We start from the raw sequence: 21,884 nt of genomic DNA on the forward strand, positions 1-21,884 counted from the left end.
AGTGACGCCTGACCACGCTGCTCTTCGTTCAAAATACATTTTATTAGTGGCACATGGGACGGGGACATGAAAGCAATTTCTTTCCACAGAGAAGGTAAGCTCCAACGGGTTAGGAGAAAGAGAACAAAAACGCAGCCACCGCAGGAAGACCATTTCCAGTATGAAAAGCAACGAATAGGAACACTCTCCGCCGAGGAAATGACATTCTGGACCATTCCCCCTTCCCTCCCCCGCAATTTGGCTGGAGGTGGGTGGTGGTGGTAGGGGGGACCCCATAGCACTGGACAGTCTTAGAATGCGTTAAGTCTCACGGGCCACTTCGACAATCTCACCCTGTTGGAGGGGGAGAGGGGGTTCCCTGCGGCTCTCCATGAGGACCCGGAGGGTCTGTGGTAGGTGCTGGCCTGTAGGGGCTCATTGGTGAGTGGACACCTCTGGGAACCCCAGCAAATCCTCAGACTCGCCGTCCCTGGCTGTGCCCCCTACCTCCAGCTCAGGGAGCTAGGGGCTTCCAGAGAGGCCTTGGAAAGGGCCTGGACATGTGTGGCTCTGACGGGTCTTAGAAAAGTCGGCTGTGATGGGTCTCTGGCTGCTGGCGTGCTGGCTGGGGACAGACCGCAGCAGGTTCCGTGGCTCCGGCCTCACACCCACATCCCGTCTCTAACTCCTCCTTCCCACCTGCCCTTGCCCTCTGGGGAACGTCTGCCACTCAGTGAGTGTCCCCCCAACCCTGCCCAGGGAGCCTGTGACCTCCGCACCCTCCCCCCCCCAACCCCGGTGCCCTTCTGCAGGCTGGCAGCTTCCTACTCTCCCTGCCGCAGCCCTGCAGGGGCACGGGCCACTCTCTGTGGTCCCACTGGTGCTTCTCCTCAGAGAGGGATGGTCCCCTCTCCTCTCTGCTGAGTCTGCCCCTCCACCAGTGCCTCCGACACTAAGTGACCACGGCAACAAAACGACGGCCAGACTGCGTGAGTTTTCCATGTCTAGATCTAATTGATTACGCTATCATCTCCACACCGGGGAGCCATCCGCCCCCCGGGAACCTGGTCCCCCACCTCCACTCGGGGCCCATCCTCACGAGACCTTGAGGTCAGTGACTCTGGTGTCCCCCAGGTCGGTGCCGCAATACAGCTTGCCATTCTTGGCCGCTGCCCAGGGCATGGAGGTGGACGTCCACTTGGCCACCCAGTCGCCTTTTTTGTTCACCAGGATGACACCGCCCAAGCCGCTGAGCTTCGACTTCATATACTCCAACGCCGTCTTTGCAGCCTCTTCCAGGGTCTTTCCTGAGGGCAAGAGTGAGGGGGGTGGGGGTGTGCAGAAACGACACGCGTGACCAGAGCGGACAGCAGGAGGGACAGTCACGTGCGACACGGACCACCAGCCGCACCTGAGATGCATCGCCCCCAGGCCCACCCAACCTAGGCTCGGCCAGGCTCTACCGCGCCCCCTGGTGGCCGAGGCACGAAAGTCAGGTGTGCTGGAGAGAGGCCTGTGACCTCGGAGTCCTGCAGGAATGGGGTCCTGCCTACTCCTCCAGCTCTCTCACCTAACCCCCCACCCCACCCCCCTCCCCGGTGCCCATGCACTCTGTACCTTGTTCCACGTAGAAAAGGGTGAGCCGGGCCAGGTTCACCCTCAGGATGCTCTCCCCGTGCCCCGTGGTCGAAATGGCTCCAATGTCAATGTCGGCGTAACCTCCAGATCCTGCTCGAGAGACGGGCTGGGTTCAGGCAGTGCAGTCCAGGAAGCCACACCCTGGGGCCCGGAGAGATAGCACAGCGGGGAGGGCGTTGGCCTTGCCCGTGGGAGACCCGGGTTCCATCCCTGGCATCCCATAGGGTCCCCTTGAGCACCACATGGCTCTAGTGTGCAGAGCCAGGAGAGACCCCTGAGCATCGCCGGGTGTGGCTCCCATACAAACAAACAACCCGCCCCCCCCCCAAACAATCGCCATCAACCCGACTGGGACTCTCTGATGCTGCTACCAGTACCAAGGAGGAAGGCGGAGAAGGGCAGCAGGGGCCCAGGGTTACCTACCGATGCACGGTGTGTCCCCAACGCGACCAATCATCTTATTAATGGTGCCCCCCGTGGAGGTTGCGTAAGCCACATTCCCTTTGCTGTCCAAGGCAACAGCGCCCACGGTTCCTAAGTTTCTGCCAAGAACAAACACAGAGGAAGCCCCGGGCTCAAGATGAGAACCCCTTGTGGAGGCGACACTAGCTTAGCGCCACCGAAACGCCCTCGGATATGCCACCGGCCAGCGGGACACACTTTGATGCGGATGACCCCCACTTTTTAAAAAAATTTTAATTTTTTTATTTTAATGAATCATCATGAGATACATTTAGAGACTTACAGACTTCCATGATTGCGTTTCAGTCAAACAATGTTGGGGTACCCATCCCTCCACCAGTGTCTATTCTCCACCCCCAATGTTCCCAGTATCCCTCCTCCCACCCCTACCCTTCCCACCTCCTGATTCTGTGGTGGGCACAGTCCCTCTTTCTCTCTCTATCCCTTTGGGTGTTACGGTTTGCAATGTAGGTAACAAGCAGTAAAGTATGTTTGGTCCATATTTTACTTTCTTTTCTACCACAGCACAGTGGTAGGGTGTTTGCCTTGCACACAGCCAGCCTGGCCTAGCCGGGTTCGATTCCTCCGCCCCTCTCAGAGAGCCTGGCAAGCTACCGAGAGTATTCAATATGCCAAGCACAGTAACAAGAAGTCTCACAATGGAGATGTTACTGGGCCCGCTCAAGCAAACTGATGAACAACGGGAGGACAATGGTTTATTGAATCACTGTGGGAAAAGTTATAAAGCTTTCAGGTTTAAGTCTCCGTCATGCAATCATCAAACACATTTCCCTTCACCAGTACTTATTTTTCACCACCAAGTACCCCAATAACCCCCCCAACCCTCCCACTGCCTGTGAGGCAGATGAATTCCAGTTAACTATCTACTTTGATTAGATTCATTGTTTCGACAAAAGGTGCACCATTATTATTTAGAGTTTACACCCCAAAATCAGACCTGCTGAAAAGGCATTGTGAAATAATTTGTTTTCTACAGCTGGTTACAAGAACCAAACGATGTCACGCGGCCACTGTTGTGATTTTGCGATTTTGGATTTCTGGTATTTTACTTATTAAGCCTGGAAGTATTTCTGCCGAGAGTCAGATAATTATGAGATTGGTTTCTGTGGTTCTGGAACCATGGCCATGCTGGAGAGCCGCTCGTGGGGGGCAACTCGTGACCTCGATAGGGCATGAAGGACGAGCCGGGAACGACCCCCTTCCCATGAGGTTTCAGTCGCCCCGTCACGACGGGCTCATACCTGGCTTTTCAAAAAGCTCCGAGGTGGCTCCATACTTTACTTTCAATGTGCATCTACCATCTCCAACCATCATTTATTTAGTGCTCCTCTCTCCATCCCAGCTACCATTCCCCCCAGCGCCTGAGATCGGCTATCAAGCCGTGGAGCAGTCCTCCTGACCCTTATTTTAACTGTCCTTAGGTGTGAGCCGATGCCCCCTTTTTCACTTTCCTCATTTTTCTTCCTATTCTACACACGGCAGCTCGCTAGGTGCCCCTTTGCCGCGACTTTCTGAGCGTGACCCGTCCTAGCTCCAGCATTTCCAGCTGTGTAATTTAGTCATCAATTTTCTCTGCCCCTCAGATTCCCATCTATAGAATGGGAGGACACCTCATCAAAGCGCTTCTCATGTGCCAGGCCGCAAACACTGGGACTCTGGAAGCGGCCACCACGTCGTGGGTCAAGGTCCTTCTCCCGGGGAGGCTGCCTCTGGTCACATGGACACACAAACTCTCAGGTTGTACCGGAGAGTCACCAGAGTGAAGTTGACTGTGGGGACAGAGGGCGGAGGTGCCGTTTCCACAGGGCTGGCAGGCCGTGTCGATCGCTAGGGAAGAGTGATCCTGAGGCAAGAACGCGCTTGCCAAGTTCACGAACTCTTAACGGGGGCTGCTGGGTTTACAGGGGTCAAATGAGGAGCAGAGCAGGCAGCTGCCACATCATATGATGTGGTTAAACCTCCTGGCCACTGAGGGCAGTCCTGATTTATGCTGGCTGTCCTGGCCTAATTAACAGCGTCTGTGCACTCTTAAAGAAAGTTCCAGTCTGAACCCTAAACCGTACGGTCATCCTGCTTCCAGGCATGACAAGAGCGCATGACAAGGAAAGACACCAGTGGGCTGGAGTCAAGAGGGAAGTGATAATAGTAATCATTCATGGGGCCAGAGAGATCATACAGTGGGGAGGGTGCTTGCCTTGCATGCAGCTATCCCGGGTTCGAGCCCCGGCTTCCCATATGGCCCCCCTGAGCACTGCCAGAAGTGATTCCGAGTGCAGAGCCAGGAGTAACCCCTGAGCATCGCCGGGTATGGCCCCCCAAATAAAACAAACAACCCCCCCAAAGTAATCAATCATGTCATTACAGTGCCCCCCCCCCCAATGATGGCTGTAAGTGGGAAAGAAATGACACCTAGCCTATCTCTGGCCAGTCTGTGCTGTAAATGGAATTCTTCTGCACTGCCGGAAATGTAAATTGGCTGACCCCGCCTCGCCCCTTAGGAAAACTAATCATTATACACCTACATTTCTGGGAGATCTGGTCAGCAAACTAAACAAAACCAAACTCGACATTGCTCACTAGGGAACCACAGCAAGCTGAAATCAGCAAGAACGGCCACCGAAGGCTGGGGACAGAGTTGTGAAATGGTATGAGAAGGAACCACTGCCGTGTGTGACACGCAAATGAAACCCAGAAAGGAGAGGCGCCCCCTGCCTCTCCGACATGTGTATATTACATGGCTGCAGTTACTTATTTCCAGGGGGTACTGGGTCATACCCCGCAGCGTCCAAGAACCATCGCTGGCTCTGTGCTCAGGTGACCCTGATGGGGTGCTGGGGATTCGAACCAGGAGCCTGGTGGCTGCAATAGAAAACAAATTGTCTACTGTTGCCTTTTCGGCAGATATCAGTGTTGGGGTAAAATCCCAAATAATAATGGTGGGTGTGATGTTGAAATGTTGAATAAAATCAAAGTATAGCGAGAGTAACTTGGAAATCATCTACCCCACAGGCATAGGGAGGTGTGGGATGGGGGTATACTGGGGATTTTGGTGGTGGATAATGGGCACTGGTGAAGGTATGGGTGTTTCATTGTATGACCGAGACTTAATCCCGAAAGCTTTCTAATCTGCTCTCACGGCAATTCAATAAATAAAATTATTTTAAAAATGGGGGGAAAAAAGTAAGGGGGAGTTCATGTACAATTCAATCAACCTAATCAGTGGCTGAATAAATAGCAGTATTCCTACATAAAAAAAGCATCTTTAATGATGAAATAGCACTTACCATGCAAGTGGAAGCAAACATAAAGAAATGGGACTATATCAAACTAAGAAGTTTCTGCAATTCAAAAGAAACAGTGACCAAAATACAGAAGGAACCCACAGGATGGGAAATAATATTTACCCAATACCCATTTGATAAGGGATTAATATCTAGAATATACAAGACACTAGTAGAATTGTACAAGAAAAAAACCTCCAACCCCATCAAAAAATGAGAAGAAATGAACAGAAGCTTCCTCAAAAAAAGAAATACAAATGGCCAAAAGGCACATGAAAAAATGCTCCACATCACTAATCATCAGGGAGATGCAAATCAAAACAACAATGAGATGTCATCTCACACCACAGAGACTGGCACACATTCAAAGGAACAAAAGCAACCAGTGCTGGCGTGGATGTGGGGAAAAAAGGGACGCTCTTTCACTGTTGGTGGGAATGCCCACCAGTCCAGTCTTTCTGGAAAACAATATGGACAGTTCTTCAAAAACTAGAAATTGAGCTTCCATATGACTCCGCAATACCACTTCTGGGAATATATCCCAAGGATGCAAAAAAAGCACAGTAGAAATGACATCTGTACCTCTATATTCATTGCAGCACTGTTCACAATAGTCAAAATCTGGAAACAACCCAAGTGTCCTAGAACAGATAAATGGTTAAAGAAACTTTGGCACATCTACACAATGGAATACTATGCAGCTGTTAGAAAAGATGAAATCATGAAATTTACATACAAATGGTTCTACATGGAAAATATGCTAAGTGAAATGAGCCAGAAAGAAAGGGACAGATATAGAAAGACTGCACTCATCTGGGGAATATAAAGTAACAGAATAGGAGTCGAACACCCAAGAATAGTTGAGATAAGTACCAGGAGGTCTGCTCCAGGGCTTGGACGCCGGCAGCAATGCTGGGGAAAAAGGCAGCTCAGATAGAGAAGGGAACACCAATCAAAGGATGTTTGGAGGACTCGCTCGGGATGTGAGATGCATGCTGAAAATGACTATAAACTGAATACGATGGTCACTCAATACCTCTATTGCAAACTACAACACCCTAAAGGAAAGAGTGAGCAAAAGGGAATGCCCTGCCACAGAGGTGGGGTGGGGTGGGGGGATGTGGTGGGGGATGGGAGGGCTACTGGGATAATTGGTGGTGGAGAATGGGCACTGGTGGAGGGACGGGTACTCGATCATTGTATAACTGAAACCCAAGCATGAAAGTTTGTAAGTCTACAACTCTACCTCATGGTGTTTCACTAATAAAAAAAAGAAAAAGAAAAGAAACTTTGGCACATCTACACAATGGAATACGATGCAGCTGTTAGGAGAGATGAGGTCATGAAATTTCTTATAAATGGAGAGTATCATGCTAAGTGAAATGAGTCAGAAAGAGAGGGACTGCACTCATCTGTGGAGTACAAAACAACATAACATGAGACTGACACCTAAGGATAGTAAATACACGGGACAGGAAGATTGCTCCATAGCCGGAAGCCTTCCTCATGTGCAAAGGGGAGAAGGCAGCTGGAATACAGAAAGTATCACTAAGAAAATGATGGCTTGAGGAACCGATCAGAATGGGAGATGTGTGCTGAAAGTAGATGATGGACCAAACATGATAACCTCTCAGGGTCTGAATTGCAAACCATAATACCCCAAAGTAGAGATTATGGGGAATCATGTCTGCCATGGAGACAGGGGGAGGGTGGGAAGGGGGGGAATACCAGGGATATTGGGGTGGGGAATGTGCACCGGTGGAGGGATGGGTGTTTGATGGGATTACATTGTGTGATTGTAATCCAAACATGAAAGCTTGTAACTATCTCATGGTGATTCAATAAAATTTAAAAAAAAAAAAAGAGAAAAGAAAAAAGAGCCCTGCGTCTTTTCCCACCGAACCGGACACCCTCCAGCGGGGGACACCTGCTGCAGCTCCGAGGGACTGTCCATCACCTACTCGGCCCCTCCCCTCTAGGTGGGTAGGAGGAGCCGGAGCCGGGACCACAGCCCCCCCCCCCACCTTTTCCCGCAGAACCCAACACCCTCCAGTAGGGGACACCTGCCACAGCTCTGCTGGACTCCCCATCATCCCTCCTCCATTCCAGGATCCTGGGTGGGAGTGACCCTGGGATGGGACCAGAGCGTGGCCACTACGTAGAGGGCGTGGCCTCCCAGAAATAGGCGTGGCCTACTCCTGGGCGGGCGGCCACAGTTATATTTCTCAATTCGAGCACTCAGGACTTTCATCCCACACTTTGTCACCTAATACAGACCAAAAATTTCTGACCACCTCTATTACAATACGAGAACATCCCACTCGCCTACTCCATTTCTAACAAGAGACCAGTATGAAGTAAGCTGTACAAGCTCAATACTAAAAAGCAACTCCTCCAAAGCTTCACTCAATGTTGGTTATAAAACAAAGAATAATGCCTGATTGAGAAGATCGGACTCTAGAAAGGGAGAAGGGTGGCTACCATCGACCAACCTTATCCAAAATCCTTTCCCACGATAAGAGGGAACAGTACCTGTGATTTCAGGGTTCTACTTCTAGGCAACCAAAACAACATGAAAAAACAGCGCAAATCTCCACTACAAGGAGAATACGAAGAAAAGAATCTCAAATCCTAAACCGAGGTTGTCCACAATTATGCTCTCTTCAATAAAGAGTTCCAGGACGAAATGAGAAGGGTGTTCAAGGATCTACTCAAAGAATAAATGGAAGAAATATCCAGAAAACTAAAAGAAGAAATGAAAGAAACAATAATACAGATAGTCGAGAAAATACAGGAAGAAATGAGAGCAGAAATAAAAAAGCTACAAAAAGAATTGTCACAGATAAAGGATTCAGTAGATGAAAGGATTCAGTAGTAGTCAGTAAGTACCCTTAGCAATAGGATAAGTGCAGTTGAAGAAAGGATCAGCGAGCTTGAAGATGAGCAACAGAAATCCCATAGGGAACAACAGGCAATAGTAAAAGACCTCAAAATGGCTCTAAGGAGAATCAGAGACCTAGGGGATAATGCCAAGAGGAACATTAGAATCACTGGAGTACCAGAAGGACAGGGAAACAACCCCAATGAAAAAGCTACAGTCAAAGAAATCATTGCTGAAAAGTTCCCAGAGTTAAGCAATGTAGACATCCAGATCCAAGGAGCCAGAAGAGTATCAGTTAAAAGAGACCCCAGAAAAAACACTCCAAGGCATATCATAGTCAGAATGATGGATGCTGTGGACAGAGACACAATATTACAAGCAGCAAGGTCAAAGAAGGAAAATACATACAAAGGAGCACCCCTTAGATTCACAGCAGACCTATCAGAGGAAACCCTCCAAGCCCGAAGGCAATGGTGGGATATAGTGAAAAAACTCAATGAAATGAATGCCTCACCAAGAATGCTGTACCCAGCTAAACTCTCACTCAAACTCAATGGAACGATACACCACTTTGTAGACAAACAACAGCTCAGGAACTTCATAGACTCAAAACCAAATCAAAAAGAAGGACTAAAGGGGCTCCTGTAAGAGAGAGAACAAAATGGAATGCCCTGCCACAGAGGCAGAGTGGAATGGGGGGGGGGGGAGGAATACTGGGATCAATGGTGGTGGAAAATGGGCATTGGTGAAGGAATGGGTACTTGATCATTGTATAATCGAAACCCAAGCACAAAACTTTGTAAATCTACAACTGTACCTCATGGTGTTCCACTAAATAAAAAAGGAGGGGTCCTGTAAAATAAGAAGCAAAACACGTATAAACACAACCAACACAACCAACTCCTACAGAAAGACGTCACAAAACCCCATGACAATAATCTCCTTTAATGTCAACGATCTAAATGCACCTACTAAGAGACACACAGTGGCAAAATGGATCCAGAAACTGAAACCAACATTCTGCTGTCTACAAGAAACTCATCTGAACAATCAGAGCAAACACAGACTCAAAGTTAAAGGATGAAAAACAATCCTGCAGCAAACAGCTCCCTTAAAAAAGGTGGGGTGGCCATACTAGTATCCGACAACATTAATTTCAGACTGAAAAAGATTAGAAGGGACAGCAAAGGCCATTATCTCTTCATCAAGGGGTACGTACAACAGGAAGAAATCACACTCTTAAAAGTATACGCACCTTGCAAGTAATGTGAAGTGGAGTAAGGAAAGCCTCTTTAATAAATTGTGTTGGCATCACTGGACAGCTACATGCAAAAAAATAGGCTCAGAACTCTGCCTAACACCATGTACAAAAGTAAGATCAAAATGGATTAAAGACCTCAACATCAGACCAGAAACCATAAGGTACATTGAAGATAAAGTTGGCAAAACCCTCCATGACATTGAAGCTAATGGTATCTTCAAAGATGCCATGCCACTGGCCGAGCAAGTGAAAACAGAGATAGATAAATGGGACTATCTTAAACTAAGAAGCTTCTGCACCTCCAAAGAAACAGTGACCAAAATACAAAGACAGTCTACAGAATGGGAAAGGATATTCTCCGAATACACATCTAACAAGGGGTTGATATCCAGGATATACAAAATACTGGTTAAACTCCACAAGAAGAAAACATCCAACCCCATCCAAAAATGGGGCAATGAAATGAACAGAAACTTTCTCAAAGAAGAAATCCGAATGACAAAAAAGCACATGAGAAAATGCTCTACATCATTAATCATCAGGGAGATGCAGATCAAAACCACAATGAGATACCATCTCACACCTCAGAGACTGGCCCACATTCAAAAGAACAAAAGCAACCGATGCTGGCGTGGATGTGGCGAGAAAGGGACACCCCTTCACTGTTGGTGGGAATGTCCACTGGTTCAGCCCTTCTGGAAAACAGTATGGACGATTCTCAAAAAATTAGAAATTGAGCTCCCATTTGACCCAGCAATACCACTCCTGGGAATATATCCCAGAGAGAGGCAAAAATGTATAGTCGAAGTGACATCTGCACTTGTTTGTTCATTGCAGCACTCTTTACAATAGCCAGAAACTGGAAGAAACCTGAATGCCCACGAACAGATGACTGGTTAAAGAAACTTTGGTACATCTACACAATGGAGTACTATGTAGCTGTTAGAAAAGATGAAGTCATGAAATTTACATACAAGTGGTACAATATGGAAAGTATCATGCTAAGCGAAATGAGTCAGAAAGAGAGGGATAGACATAGAAAGATTGCATTCATCTGGGGGATATAAAGTAACAAAGTATGAGATTAATACCCAAGAATAGCTGAGATCAGCACCAGGAGGATTACTCCATAACTTAGAGGCCAGCCGGGTATCCTAGAGGAAAGGGCAGTTCAGATAGATAAGGGAGCACCAAATAAAGGATGTTTGGAGGATCCTCCCAGAAGGGGAGATGCATGTCGAAAGTAGACTATGGACTGAACATGTTTGCCACTCAATGCCTCTTTTGCAGACCACAACACCCAAAAGGAGAGAGAGAACACAGAGGATTGCCCTGCCACAGAGGCGGGGGGGATGGGGGGATGTGGGTGGGGGGGATATTATCCATGGTGGTGGAAAATGGGCACTGGTGGAGGGATGGGTATCTGATCATTGTATAATTGAAACCAAAGCACAAAAAATTGTAAATCTACAACTGTAAAAAAAATAAAATAAAATAAAGGGGGAAAAAAAAGTATACGCACCTAATGAAGGAACAGCTAGATACTTAAAACAACTGCGAACAGATTTTAAGGAGGACATTGCTAGCAACACAATAGTATTTGGAGACTTCAACATGGCCTTATCACCTCTGGATAGATCAACAAGAAGAAAACTCAGCAAGGAAACATTGGCTTTGAATGAAGAAATAGAAGAGAAAGGACTTATAGACCTATACAGGGCTTTACACCCCCAAAAGAAAGAATACACATTCTTCTCCAGGGCACACGGAACATTTTCCAAAATAGACCATGTGCTTGGCCACAAAACATACCTCAATAGAATCAGGAAGATAGAAATAGTATCAACCATCTTTTCAGACCTTAATGCACTGAGGATAGAAGTGAATCACACACAGACACGGAGAACCAAATCAAACAACTGGAAATTAAACAACTCAATGCTGAACAACGAGTGGGTCAGGAAGGAAGTCAAGGATGAAATCAAAAGAGAAAATGGAAACAAATGAGAATGAAAACAAGAGCTACCAGAATTTATGAGATGCAGCGAAAGCCGTATTAAGGGGAAAACTTATAGCCCTGCAAGCATACCTCAGGACGGAAGAAAGGATGCATATAAACAACTTGACTTCACAGCTCAAGATCTTAGAAAAGGATCAACAGAAGGAGCCCAAATCGGGTAGAAGGAAAGAGATCATAAAACTTAGAGCAGAAATCAACGAAATGGAAACCAAAGAAACAATCCAAAAGATCAATGAAACCAAGAGCTGGTTCTTCGAGAAAATAAACAAGATAGATAAAGCACTAGCAACACTCACAAAGAAACAGAGAGAGAGAGAGAAAGAAGAGAGAAAGAGAGAACCCTAACAAACGGAATCAGAAATAAGAATGGAGATATCACAACGGAAACCAAAGAAATTCAAAAGATCATCAGAGACTATTTTGAAAGTCTGTATGCCACGAAACAAGAGAAACTAGAAGAAATGGATAAATTCCTGGACTCCTATAATCTCCCAAAGCTGAATCAAGAAGATCTAGAGTATCTGAATAGACCTACTAACATCAAGGAAATAGAAACTGTAATCAAAACTCTTCCCAAAAACACCTTCTCAAGCTTTTCCAGGAAATTGAAAAAACGGAAACTCTCCCAAACAGTTTCTATAAGCCCATATCTCTCTTATACCATAAGGAAACAAAGACACCACGAGAAAAGAAAACTACAGGCCGATATCTCTGATGAACACAGATGCGAAGATTCTCAACAAAATACTAGCAAATACAATTCAACTACTCATCAAAAAGATCATACACCATGACCAAGTGGGATTCACCCCGGGGATGCAAGGCTGGTTTAACATTCGGAAATCAATTGACATAATCCACCACATCAACAAAAGAAAAGATAAAAATCATATGATCATATCAATAGATGCAGAAAAAACATTTGACAAGATCCAGCACCCATTTATGATGAAAACCCTAGCAAAAATGGGGATAGAGGGGACTTTCCTCAATATAGTTAAAGCCATCTACCACAAGCCTAGAGCAAGCATCATCCTCAATGGAGAAAAACTGAGAGCCTTCTCTCTAAGATCAGGGATGAGACAAGGATACCCACTGTCTCCACTACTGTTCAATAAAGTACTGGAAATACTAGCAATAGCGATTAGGCAAGAAAAAGAGATTAAGGGCATCCAGATAGGAAAGGAAGAAATCAAGCTCTCACTATTCACAGATGATAAGATACTATACTTAGAGAACCCTAAAACCTCTACCAGGAAACTCCTAGAAACGATTGACTTGTATAGTAAAGTTGTAGGCTATAAAATCAATACCCAAAAATCCATGGCTTTCCTATACGCAAATAGTGAGAGAGAAGAAAATGACATGAAGAAAACAATCCCATTCACAATTGTACGCCAGAAAATCAACTACCTAGGAATTAGTTTAACTAAGGAAGTAAAGGACCTGTACCAAAAAAAAAAAAAAACACACAAAACGCTGCTTCTAGAAATAAAAGAGGATGCGAGGAAATGGGAAAATATCCCCTGTTCATGGAATGGGAGAATTAATATTGTCAAAATGGCAATACTTCCCAAAGCACTGTACAAATTCAATGTGATCCCTATTAGGATACCCATGACATTCTTCAAAGAAATGGAGCAAACACTCCTGAAATTTATATGGAACAATAAGCCCCCACGAACAGCTAAAGCAATTCTTGGGAAAAAGAAAGTGGGAGGAATTAACCTCCCAAACCTCAAACTCTACTACAAAGCAGTAATAATTAAAACAGCATGGTACTGGAACAAAGGCAGAGCTGCAGACCTATGGAACAGGGTTGAATATACTGACATCTCCCCTCAAACATATGATCATCTAATCTTTGATAAAGAAGCAAGAAATGCGAAGAGGAGTAAGGAAAGCCTTTTTAACAAATGGTGCTGAAAAACTGGATGACTACATGCAAAAAAACTGGGCTTAGATCTCTGCCTAACACCTTGTACAAAAGTAAGATCAAAATGGATCAAAGGCCTCAGCATCAGACTGGAATCCATAAGGTACATTGAAGACAAAGTTGGCAAAACCCTCTATGACATTGAAGCTAATGGTATCTTCAAAGATGTCATGCCACTGGCCAAGCAAGTAAAAACAGAGATAGACAAATGGGACTATCTTAAACTAAGAAGCTTCTGCACCTCCAAAGAAAGTGACCAAAATACAAAGACAGTCTACAGAATGGGAAAGGATATTCGCCAAATACACATCTGACAAGGGGTTGATATCAAGGATATACAAAGTACTGGTTGAACTCCACAAGAAGAAAACATCCAACCCCATCAAAAAGTAGGACAACGAAATGAACAGAGACTGTATCAAAGAAGAAATCCGAATGGCTAAAAGGCACATGAGAAAATGCTCTCCATCATTAATCATCAGGGAGATGCGGATCAAAACAACAATGAGATATCTTTTCACACCACGGAGACTGACCCACATTCAAAAGAACAAAAGTAACCTGTGTTGGCGCGGATGTGGTGAGAAAGGGACCCTCCTTCACCGCTGGTGGGAATGCCGACTGGTTAAACCCTTTTGGAAAACAGTATGGACGATTCTCAAAAAATAAAAAATTGTCTTCCTTATCGTTGCTCAAGCTGAGCTGTCTCTTCTCCCCACCTAGGTCATTTTATCCGCCGCTTCTCGAACCTGGGACTTGGATTTCACCCTGCAAGCCCCCCAGGCATCCTCCGGACGCTGGGAGACAAAACAGCTCTGAGCCTCTCTGCCTCTTCCTTTTCGTCGCCCAAGCTGAGCTGGTCTCTTCTCCCCACCCAGTCCTTACTCCCCCAACACATACCAGGTACCCGTGGGAGTGTGACCACTTTAGAAGTTGGTGTGGCTTTTAAGAAGTGGGTGAGGCCTAATTTTCGGTGGGCAAACACTCACGCAGCCGCAAGTCTAATCATACTAAGAAATCTACTCCCTACACCAACACACCAACATGAAGAAACAACGCAAATCCCCGCCACAGGGAGAAGACGAGGAAACTAATCCCGAAGCCTTAGTAGGTGCTAGCTACTCTGACAAAGAATTATTCAGATATTAAGTCATCAAGATGTTCAATCAACTCAATGAAGCAGTCAGACAGATATCCAGTAAATTGAAAGAGGACATGAAAGAAACAATTGATCGCAAAAACGACAAAATACAGGTAGAAATGAGAGCAGAAATTTAAAGGCTACACACAGAAATGTCACGAATCAAAGATTCCATAGATGAAATGAATAACTCAGTCTGTGCCCTCAAAAATAGAATGACCACAGTTGAGGAAAGAATCAGTGAGCTGGAAGATCAGCTGCACCAAGCCAACACTCAACAACAAACAGTGGCAAAGAACCTCAAAATATCTCTACAGAGAATCAGAGTCCTAGGAGATGATTCCAAAAGAAACATTAGAATCATTGGACTACCAGAAGCTCAGGGAAACAATCCCAATGAAAAAGCCATGGTTAAACAAATCATCGTGGAAAAATTCCCAGAGCTCCACAATGCAGCCATTCAGATTCAAGGAGCTCAAAGGGTGCCAGCTAAAAGAGACCCCAGAAAAAAAACTCCAAGGCATATCATAGTTAGAATGATCAATGCTGCCGATAGAGACACAATACTGCAAGCAGTAAGGGCAAAGAAGGTAATCATATACAAAGGAGCACCCCTTAGATTCACAGCAGACCAATCAGAGGAAACCATGCAAGCCCAAAGGCAGTGGCGAGATATAGTGAAAAAACTCATTGAAATGAATGCTTCACCAAGAATACTCTATCCGGCTAAACTCTCACTCAAAAATCGAAGGAACGGTACACTATTTTCAGATAAACAGCAGCTCAGGAACTTCATAGACTCAAAACCAAACCTAAAACAAGGACTAAAAGGGCTACTATAAGAAAAGACAAACCCTACAACCACAACAGATGCTTACAGAAAGATGACACAAAACCCCGTAACAATAACCGCTCTTAATGTCAATGGTCTAAATTCACCATTTAAGAGATACAGAGTGGCGAAATGGATACAGAGACAGAACCCAACACTCTGCTGCCTACCAAGAAACTCACCTCAACAGTTAGAGCAAACACAGACTCAAAGTCAAAGGATGGAAAACAATCCTGCAAGCAAAGAGCTCCTTCAAAAAAGGTAGGGTGGCCATACTAGTATCCGACAATATTCATTTCAGGCTGAAAAAGATTAGAAGGGACATCAAAGGCCATTTTCTCTTCATCAAGGGATACGTAAAACAGGAAGAAATCACACTCTTAAATGTATACGCACCTAATGAGGGAACAGCTAAATATTTAAAAACAACTGCTAACAGACTTTAAAGAGGACATTGCTAGCAACAAAATAGTAGTTGCAGACTTCAACATCGCCGTATCACCTCTGGGTAGATCAACAAGAACAAAACCCAGCAAGGAAACATTGGCTTTGAAAGAAGAAATAGAAGAGAAAGGGCTTATAGACCTATACAGGGCTTTACACCCCCAAAAGAAAGAATACACATTCTTCTCCAGTGCACACGGAACATTATCCAAAATAGACCATGGGCTAGGCCACAAAACATACCTCAATAGAATCAGGAAGATAGAAATAGTATCAACCATCTTTTCAGACCTTAATGCACTGAGGATAGAAGTGAATCACACATAGACACGGAGAACCAAATCAAACACCTGGAAATTAAACAACTCAATGCTGAACAATGAGTGGGTCAGGAAGGAAGTCAAGGACAAAATCAAAAGATACCTGGAAACAAATTAGAATGAAGACACGAGCTACCAGAACGTATAGGATACAGCGAAAGCCGTATTAAGGGGAAAATTTATAGCTCTGCAAGCATATCTTAGGTCTGTAGAAAGGATGCACAGAAACAACTTGACCTCACAGCTCAAGAACTTAGAAAAGGATCAACAGAAAGAGCCTAAATCAGGCAGAATGAAAGAGATCATAAAACTTTGAGCATAAATCTATGACATGGAAACCAAAGAAACAATCCGAATGATCAATGAAACCAAGAGTTGGTTCTTCGAGAAAATAAACAAGATAGATAAACCACTAGCAATACTCACAAAGAAACAGAGAGAGAATGCTAATAAACCGAATCAGAAATGAGAAGAGGGATATCACAAAAGAAAACAAAGAAATCCAAAAGATCATCAGAGACTACTTTGAAAGTCTGTATGCCACAAAACAAGAAAACCTAGAAGAAATGGATAAATTCCTGGACTCCTATAGTCTCCCAAAACTGAATCAAGGAGATCTAGAGTATCTGAATAGATCTATTAACATCAAGGAAATTGAAACTATTATCAAAAGTCTTCCCAAAAACAAAAGCCCAGGTCTAGATGGATTCACCAGCGAATTTTTCCAAACATTTAAAGAGGCCCTACTTAACAAAATAGGAGACTAACCCAAGAGTTGCCGAGATTAGTACCAGGAATTTTGTTTCATGGCTTGGAGGCCAACCACACATTCTAGGGGAAAAGGAAGCTCAGATAGAGAAAGGAGCACCAAATAAAGAGTGTTGGGAGGATCCTCCCAGGCTTGGAGAAGCATGCTGAAAGTAGACTATAGACCAAACATGATTGCCACTCAATGCCTCTTTTGCAAACCACAACACCCAAAAGGAAAGAGAGAACAAAAGGGAATGCCTTGCCACAGAGGCAGGGTGGGAATGGGGAGTGGGGGGGGTGGGAGGGATACTGGGACCTGTGGTGGTGGAAAAGATCTCTGCCTAACGTCATGTACAAAAGTATGATCAAAGTGTATTAAAGACCTCAACATCAGACCGGAATCCATAAGGTACATTGAAGACAAATTTGGCAAAACCCTCCATGACACTGAAGCTAATGGTATCTTCAAAGATGTCACGCCACTGGCCAAGCAAGTGAAAACAGAGATAGACAAATGGGACTATCTTAAACTAAGAAGCTTCTGCATCTCCAAAGAAACAGTGACCAAAATACAAAGACAGTCTACAGAATGGGAAAGGATATTCGCCAAATACACATGTGATAAGGGATTGATATCAAGGATATACAAAGTACTGGTTGAACTCCACAAAAAGGAAACATCCAACCCCATCAAAAAATGGGGAGATGAAATGAATAGAAACTTTCACAGAGAAGAAATCCGAATGGCTAAAAGGCACATGAGAAAATGCTCCACAGCATTAATCATCAGGGAGATGCAGATCAAAACCACAATGAGACATTTTTTCACACCACAGAGACTCACCCATATCCACAAGAACAAAAGCAACTGGTGCTGGCACGGATGTGGTGAGAAAGGGACACTCCTTCACTGTTGGTGGGAATGCCAACTGGTTCAGCCCTTTTGGAAAACAGTATGGACGATTCTCAAAAAATTAGAAATTGAGCTCCCATTTGACCCAGCAATACCACTCCTGGGAATATATCCCAGAGAGGCAAAAAGGTATAGTCGAAGTGACATCTGCACTTGTTTGTTCATTGCAGCACTCTTTACAATAGCCAGAATCTGGAATAAACCTGAGTGCCTGAGAACAGATGACTGGTTAAAGAAACGTTGGTACATTTACACAATGGAGTACTATGTATCTGTTAGATAAGATGATCACTTGATCACTTGATCCCCGTTATTCATCTATTTACTTCAGCGGGTGCCAGTAACGTCTCCATTCATCCCTGTTGCATGCTTAGCGTAGCCCAATGGCATCTGTTCATTCTAGGAAAATGCAGAGCCTCAAACCAATCATTGAGGGTCTTGACAAAGAAGTCTAACCATCTTGTAGGTGGGCGTCCACACGATCTTTTGACGTCCCATGGAATCCAGTCAGTAATGGCTCTAGTCCAGCGGTTGTCTGTAAACCTCATTACGTGTCCAGCCCATCTGATTTTTGATGCCTTGGCAAATGAGACAGCATCCCTGATTCTTGAGCATTGACGGAGATCAGAACTCCGGATTCTATCTCTCATTTGAGTGAATCGTGATATTCCAAGCATATCTCTTTCTATTCCTCTTTGGGAGACCTGAATAGCGTTCTCATCCTGTTTGCGTAGGGCCCAAGTCTCTGAGGCATATATTAATGCAGGAAGAACAGTGGAATCGAAGAGATGTGCTCGTAGCTGGAGGTTCTTTGTCCTCTTAGTTATTTCTTCAACGCTCTTGAAGGCATTCCAAGCTGCTCTCTTCCTCCTGCGCAACTCAGGTGCCAGGTCATTCATCATGTTGATTTCTCGACCTAGGTATATATAACTGTTGCATTCGGAGATGGTGGTTCCGTTGAGAGCGAATGGAGCATGAGGAACAAGGCTGTTTCTCATAAACGTTGTCTTCGTAAGATTCAGCTGTAGTCCGACCTTTCCACACTCACGGTAGAAGTCGGTCAGCATTTGTGCCGATTAGCTGATGTTTGGTGTTATTAGAACGATGTCATCAGCAAAGCGGAGGTGGTGTAGTTGCCGACCATCTATCTTCACTCCCATTCCTTCCCATTCCAGTCATCGCATGATGTTCTCGAGGGTGGCACTGAAGAGTTTTGGTGAAATGGTATCACCCTGCCGAACTCCTCTCTTGACATGGATGATTACTTCTTTGTAGAATGGTGAGATCCTGGTAGTGAATCCATAATAGAGCTCACGAAGGATCCTGATGTATTGAGTTTGTACACCCTGATTGGCTAGGGCTTCTATGACCGCTTCCATCTCAACAGAATCAAAGGCTTTCTTTAAATCAATGAACGTTAGACAGAGCGGCATCTTGAACTCCTGAGAAACCTCAATGAGCTTAGTAATAGTGTGGATATGGTTGATGGTACTGAATCCTTTCCGGAATCCTGCTTGTTCACATGGTTGTCCTTCATCTAGTGTTCTGCTAATCCTATTCAGGATGACTCGAGTGAAAAGCTTGTAGATGACAGACAATAGGCAGATTGGGCGATAGTTGCCAATGTCATAGATGTCTCCCTTCTTGTATAGTAATACAGTCCTGCTGGTTTTCCATTGGGATGGAAACTTGCATTCAGACAGGTAGCGTGTGAAGAGCCGAGCCAGTGTGTTGATGAGTACTGATGGTAAGTTCTTCAGGTGTTCAGGTCTGATCTTGTCTGGGCCAGGTGCTCTTTGTTTCTTTACCGAGGAGATGGCATGTTGTATTTCGGAAGGGAGAACACTGGGAACGACATATCCATCATGCAGAATGTGGTATGTGGGTAAGTGGACGTGGCTATTAAAGAGATCTGAGTAGAAGTCATGAATAATCTTTTCCATTGCCCTTCTGGAAGATGTGATAGATCCATCAGGATGTCAGAGGGCAGTCATCTTGGTCTTGTAGTTGGTGAAGGACAGGCGGGCATTACGAATGCTTTTCCCGGCTTCTGCCGCATCTACCAGCACCTCTGCTCTCGTGTCTTTGGGGATGGGGGGGGGAGAGATACCGGGATTGGTGGGGGTACTCGATCAATTGTATAACTGAAACCCAAGCACAACAACTTGTAAGTCTACAACTGTACCTCATGGTGTTTCACTAATGAAACAAAACCAAAAAAAAAAAGAAAAGAAAAGAAAGAAAGAAAAGGAAATCCCTTAAAAAAAAAAAAAACTCAGGCTCGAACATGGCAGAACAAACCAGGGTAAATCAGAGGGGAGTAAGTCAGCCTAAAGCCCACTAAAGCAGAGCCCCCAACAGCCACTTGATTCCACAATCCAAAACCACCCCCACACCCCTCAGCCTCACTCCATCGTCTCAAGACAAACCTCACCAAGATATAATCTGCTGAAAATTCAGGTATGCAGATTTTTTGACTGAAATCTCCATGCTTTCTCGGGGTCAGGATGGGCTACCTTCCTCCCACTTCTCTGTTCTTCTGGAAGTCTCAGCACTCATACTCACACCCCAAATCTGCCACCCAATTGAAAAGCTATGTCCTGAACAAACACAATGACCTCTTAGTGCCTGTATTGCAAGGAGAGAGAGAGCAAGAAAGAAAGTGTCTCCCATAGAGGGAGGCTGGAGGTTGTGGGGAGGGGGTTTGAGGAGAGGGTCAGAGGGAAACAGGGGACATTGGTGGTGGGAAATGTACACTGGTGGAGGAATGGGTGCTGAATCATTGTATGACTGAAACTCAGTTATGAACAACTTTGTAATGGATATTCAATGGATATTTTTGTAAAGGATATTCAATGGATATTCAATGATACTTTTGTAATAGATATTCAATGGATATTCAATGAGAATGGATATTCTCATGGATATTCAATTTAAAAAAAGGAATGTGGAGTTCATGCCCAATTCAATCAGCTTAATCAATGACTGAATAAATATTAGTACTCCTACATTTTAAAAAAACTCAGGAGGGCTGGAGCAATAGAACAGCGGGTAGGGTGTTTGCCTTGCACTCGGCCAACCCGGGTTCTATTCCCAGCATCCCATATGGTCCCCTGAGCACCGCCAGGAGTAATTCTTGAGTGCAGAGTCATGAGTAACACCTGTGCATCGCCAGGTGTGACCCAAAAAGCAAAAAAAAAAAAAAAAAAAACTCAGGAAACAGAAGTAGAGTATACAGCACAAAAGTGCAAAAATAGTAATTAGAGCACCTATATTATAAGTATTATGAAAATGCAGGGGGCTGGAGAGATAATATACCTGGTAGGGCACTTGCCAGCACCAGCCAACCCTGGTTTGCTCCCCAACATTCCATCTGATCCCCAAAGCAACACCAGGAGTAGCCAGGAGTAATTACTGAATGCAGAACAAGGAGCAACCCCTGAACATCACTGGCTGTGGCCCAAAAACTAAAAAAGAAAAAAAGAGAAATTCAAATATTCCACCCCCAAAAAGGTAAATTCTCCCTGGAGGGAGACAAGGTGAAAAGCAGAAAAGACCAAAACCTTAAGGCGGGCAAGCTCCTGAGAGAGTTAGGGAAGAGCATAGCTTCAAAAGCCACAGTGAGGTAAGTCCAAGGACCATCTCCTACAGAGAGGTGAGGAGTGCCTTATGAGAAACAAAATGATCACCACAGTTATGTTTACAGATGTCAAATGTTGCAAACTATCTGAAAAACCACCTAGACCTCTTCCACATTGGCAAAGAATGGTGATCAAGTGTATCTATGGTTGAGGAAAAAAAGACCTAGAACTTGGGGCCAGGCACTACCTTATCTGTAGCCACAGACAGAAGGCTCCGATCAGAGGCCAACATCTTTGCGTGGGGGGGGGGGGGGGGGGGGGATTTTTTTCTTCACTAATCCATCCTTAGGGAAACAGCGGCAGCTTGCGGCCACTAGCTGTGACTGCATCCCACATTTCAGGACAGAAGTAAAGAAAGCTAAGG

At 45.0% G+C, this 21,884-nt stretch overlaps 1 protein-coding gene across 1 annotated transcript; it reads right to left on the reverse strand.

The window, feature by feature from the left end:
• Nucleotides 1-1,069: 1,069 nt before the first annotated feature.
• LOC130039994 (isoaspartyl peptidase/L-asparaginase-like) lies at nt 1,070-2,177 on the reverse strand. Its single transcript, XM_056132004.1, has 3 exons — nt 2,041-2,177; nt 1,597-1,707; nt 1,070-1,286 (listed from the first exon to the last, which is right to left on the reverse strand). Exons 1-3 carry the CDS (start codon nt 2,072-2,074, stop codon nt 1,075-1,077), a joined length of 357 nt encoding a protein of 118 aa, XP_055987979.1. The 5' UTR covers nt 2,075-2,177; the 3' UTR covers nt 1,070-1,074.
• Between the last annotated feature and the right edge of the window lie 19,707 nt (nt 2,178-21,884).

The sequence above is a fragment of the Sorex fumeus genome, unplaced genomic scaffold (assembly GCF_029834395.1).
Source record: "Sorex fumeus unplaced genomic scaffold, SorFum_2.1 ptg000093l, whole genome shotgun sequence".
Taxonomy (NCBI): Eukaryota; Metazoa; Chordata; class Mammalia; order Eulipotyphla; family Soricidae; genus Sorex; species Sorex fumeus.

Bases quoted from the DNA above. Each gene is read 5' to 3' on its own strand.
- LOC130039994 (XM_056132004.1), bottom strand. From the start codon at position 2,074: ATGATTGGTCGCGTTGGGGACACACCGTGCATCG. The intron at 1,708-2,040 runs GTAGGTAACCCT...TCTCTCGAGCAG, and splicing joins TGGGGACACACCGTGCATCG to GATCTGGAGGTTACGCCGAC. The intron at 1,287-1,596 runs GTACAGAGTGCA...TCTTGCCCTCAG, and splicing joins CCTTTTCTACGTGGAACAAG to GAAAGACCCTGGAAGAGGCT.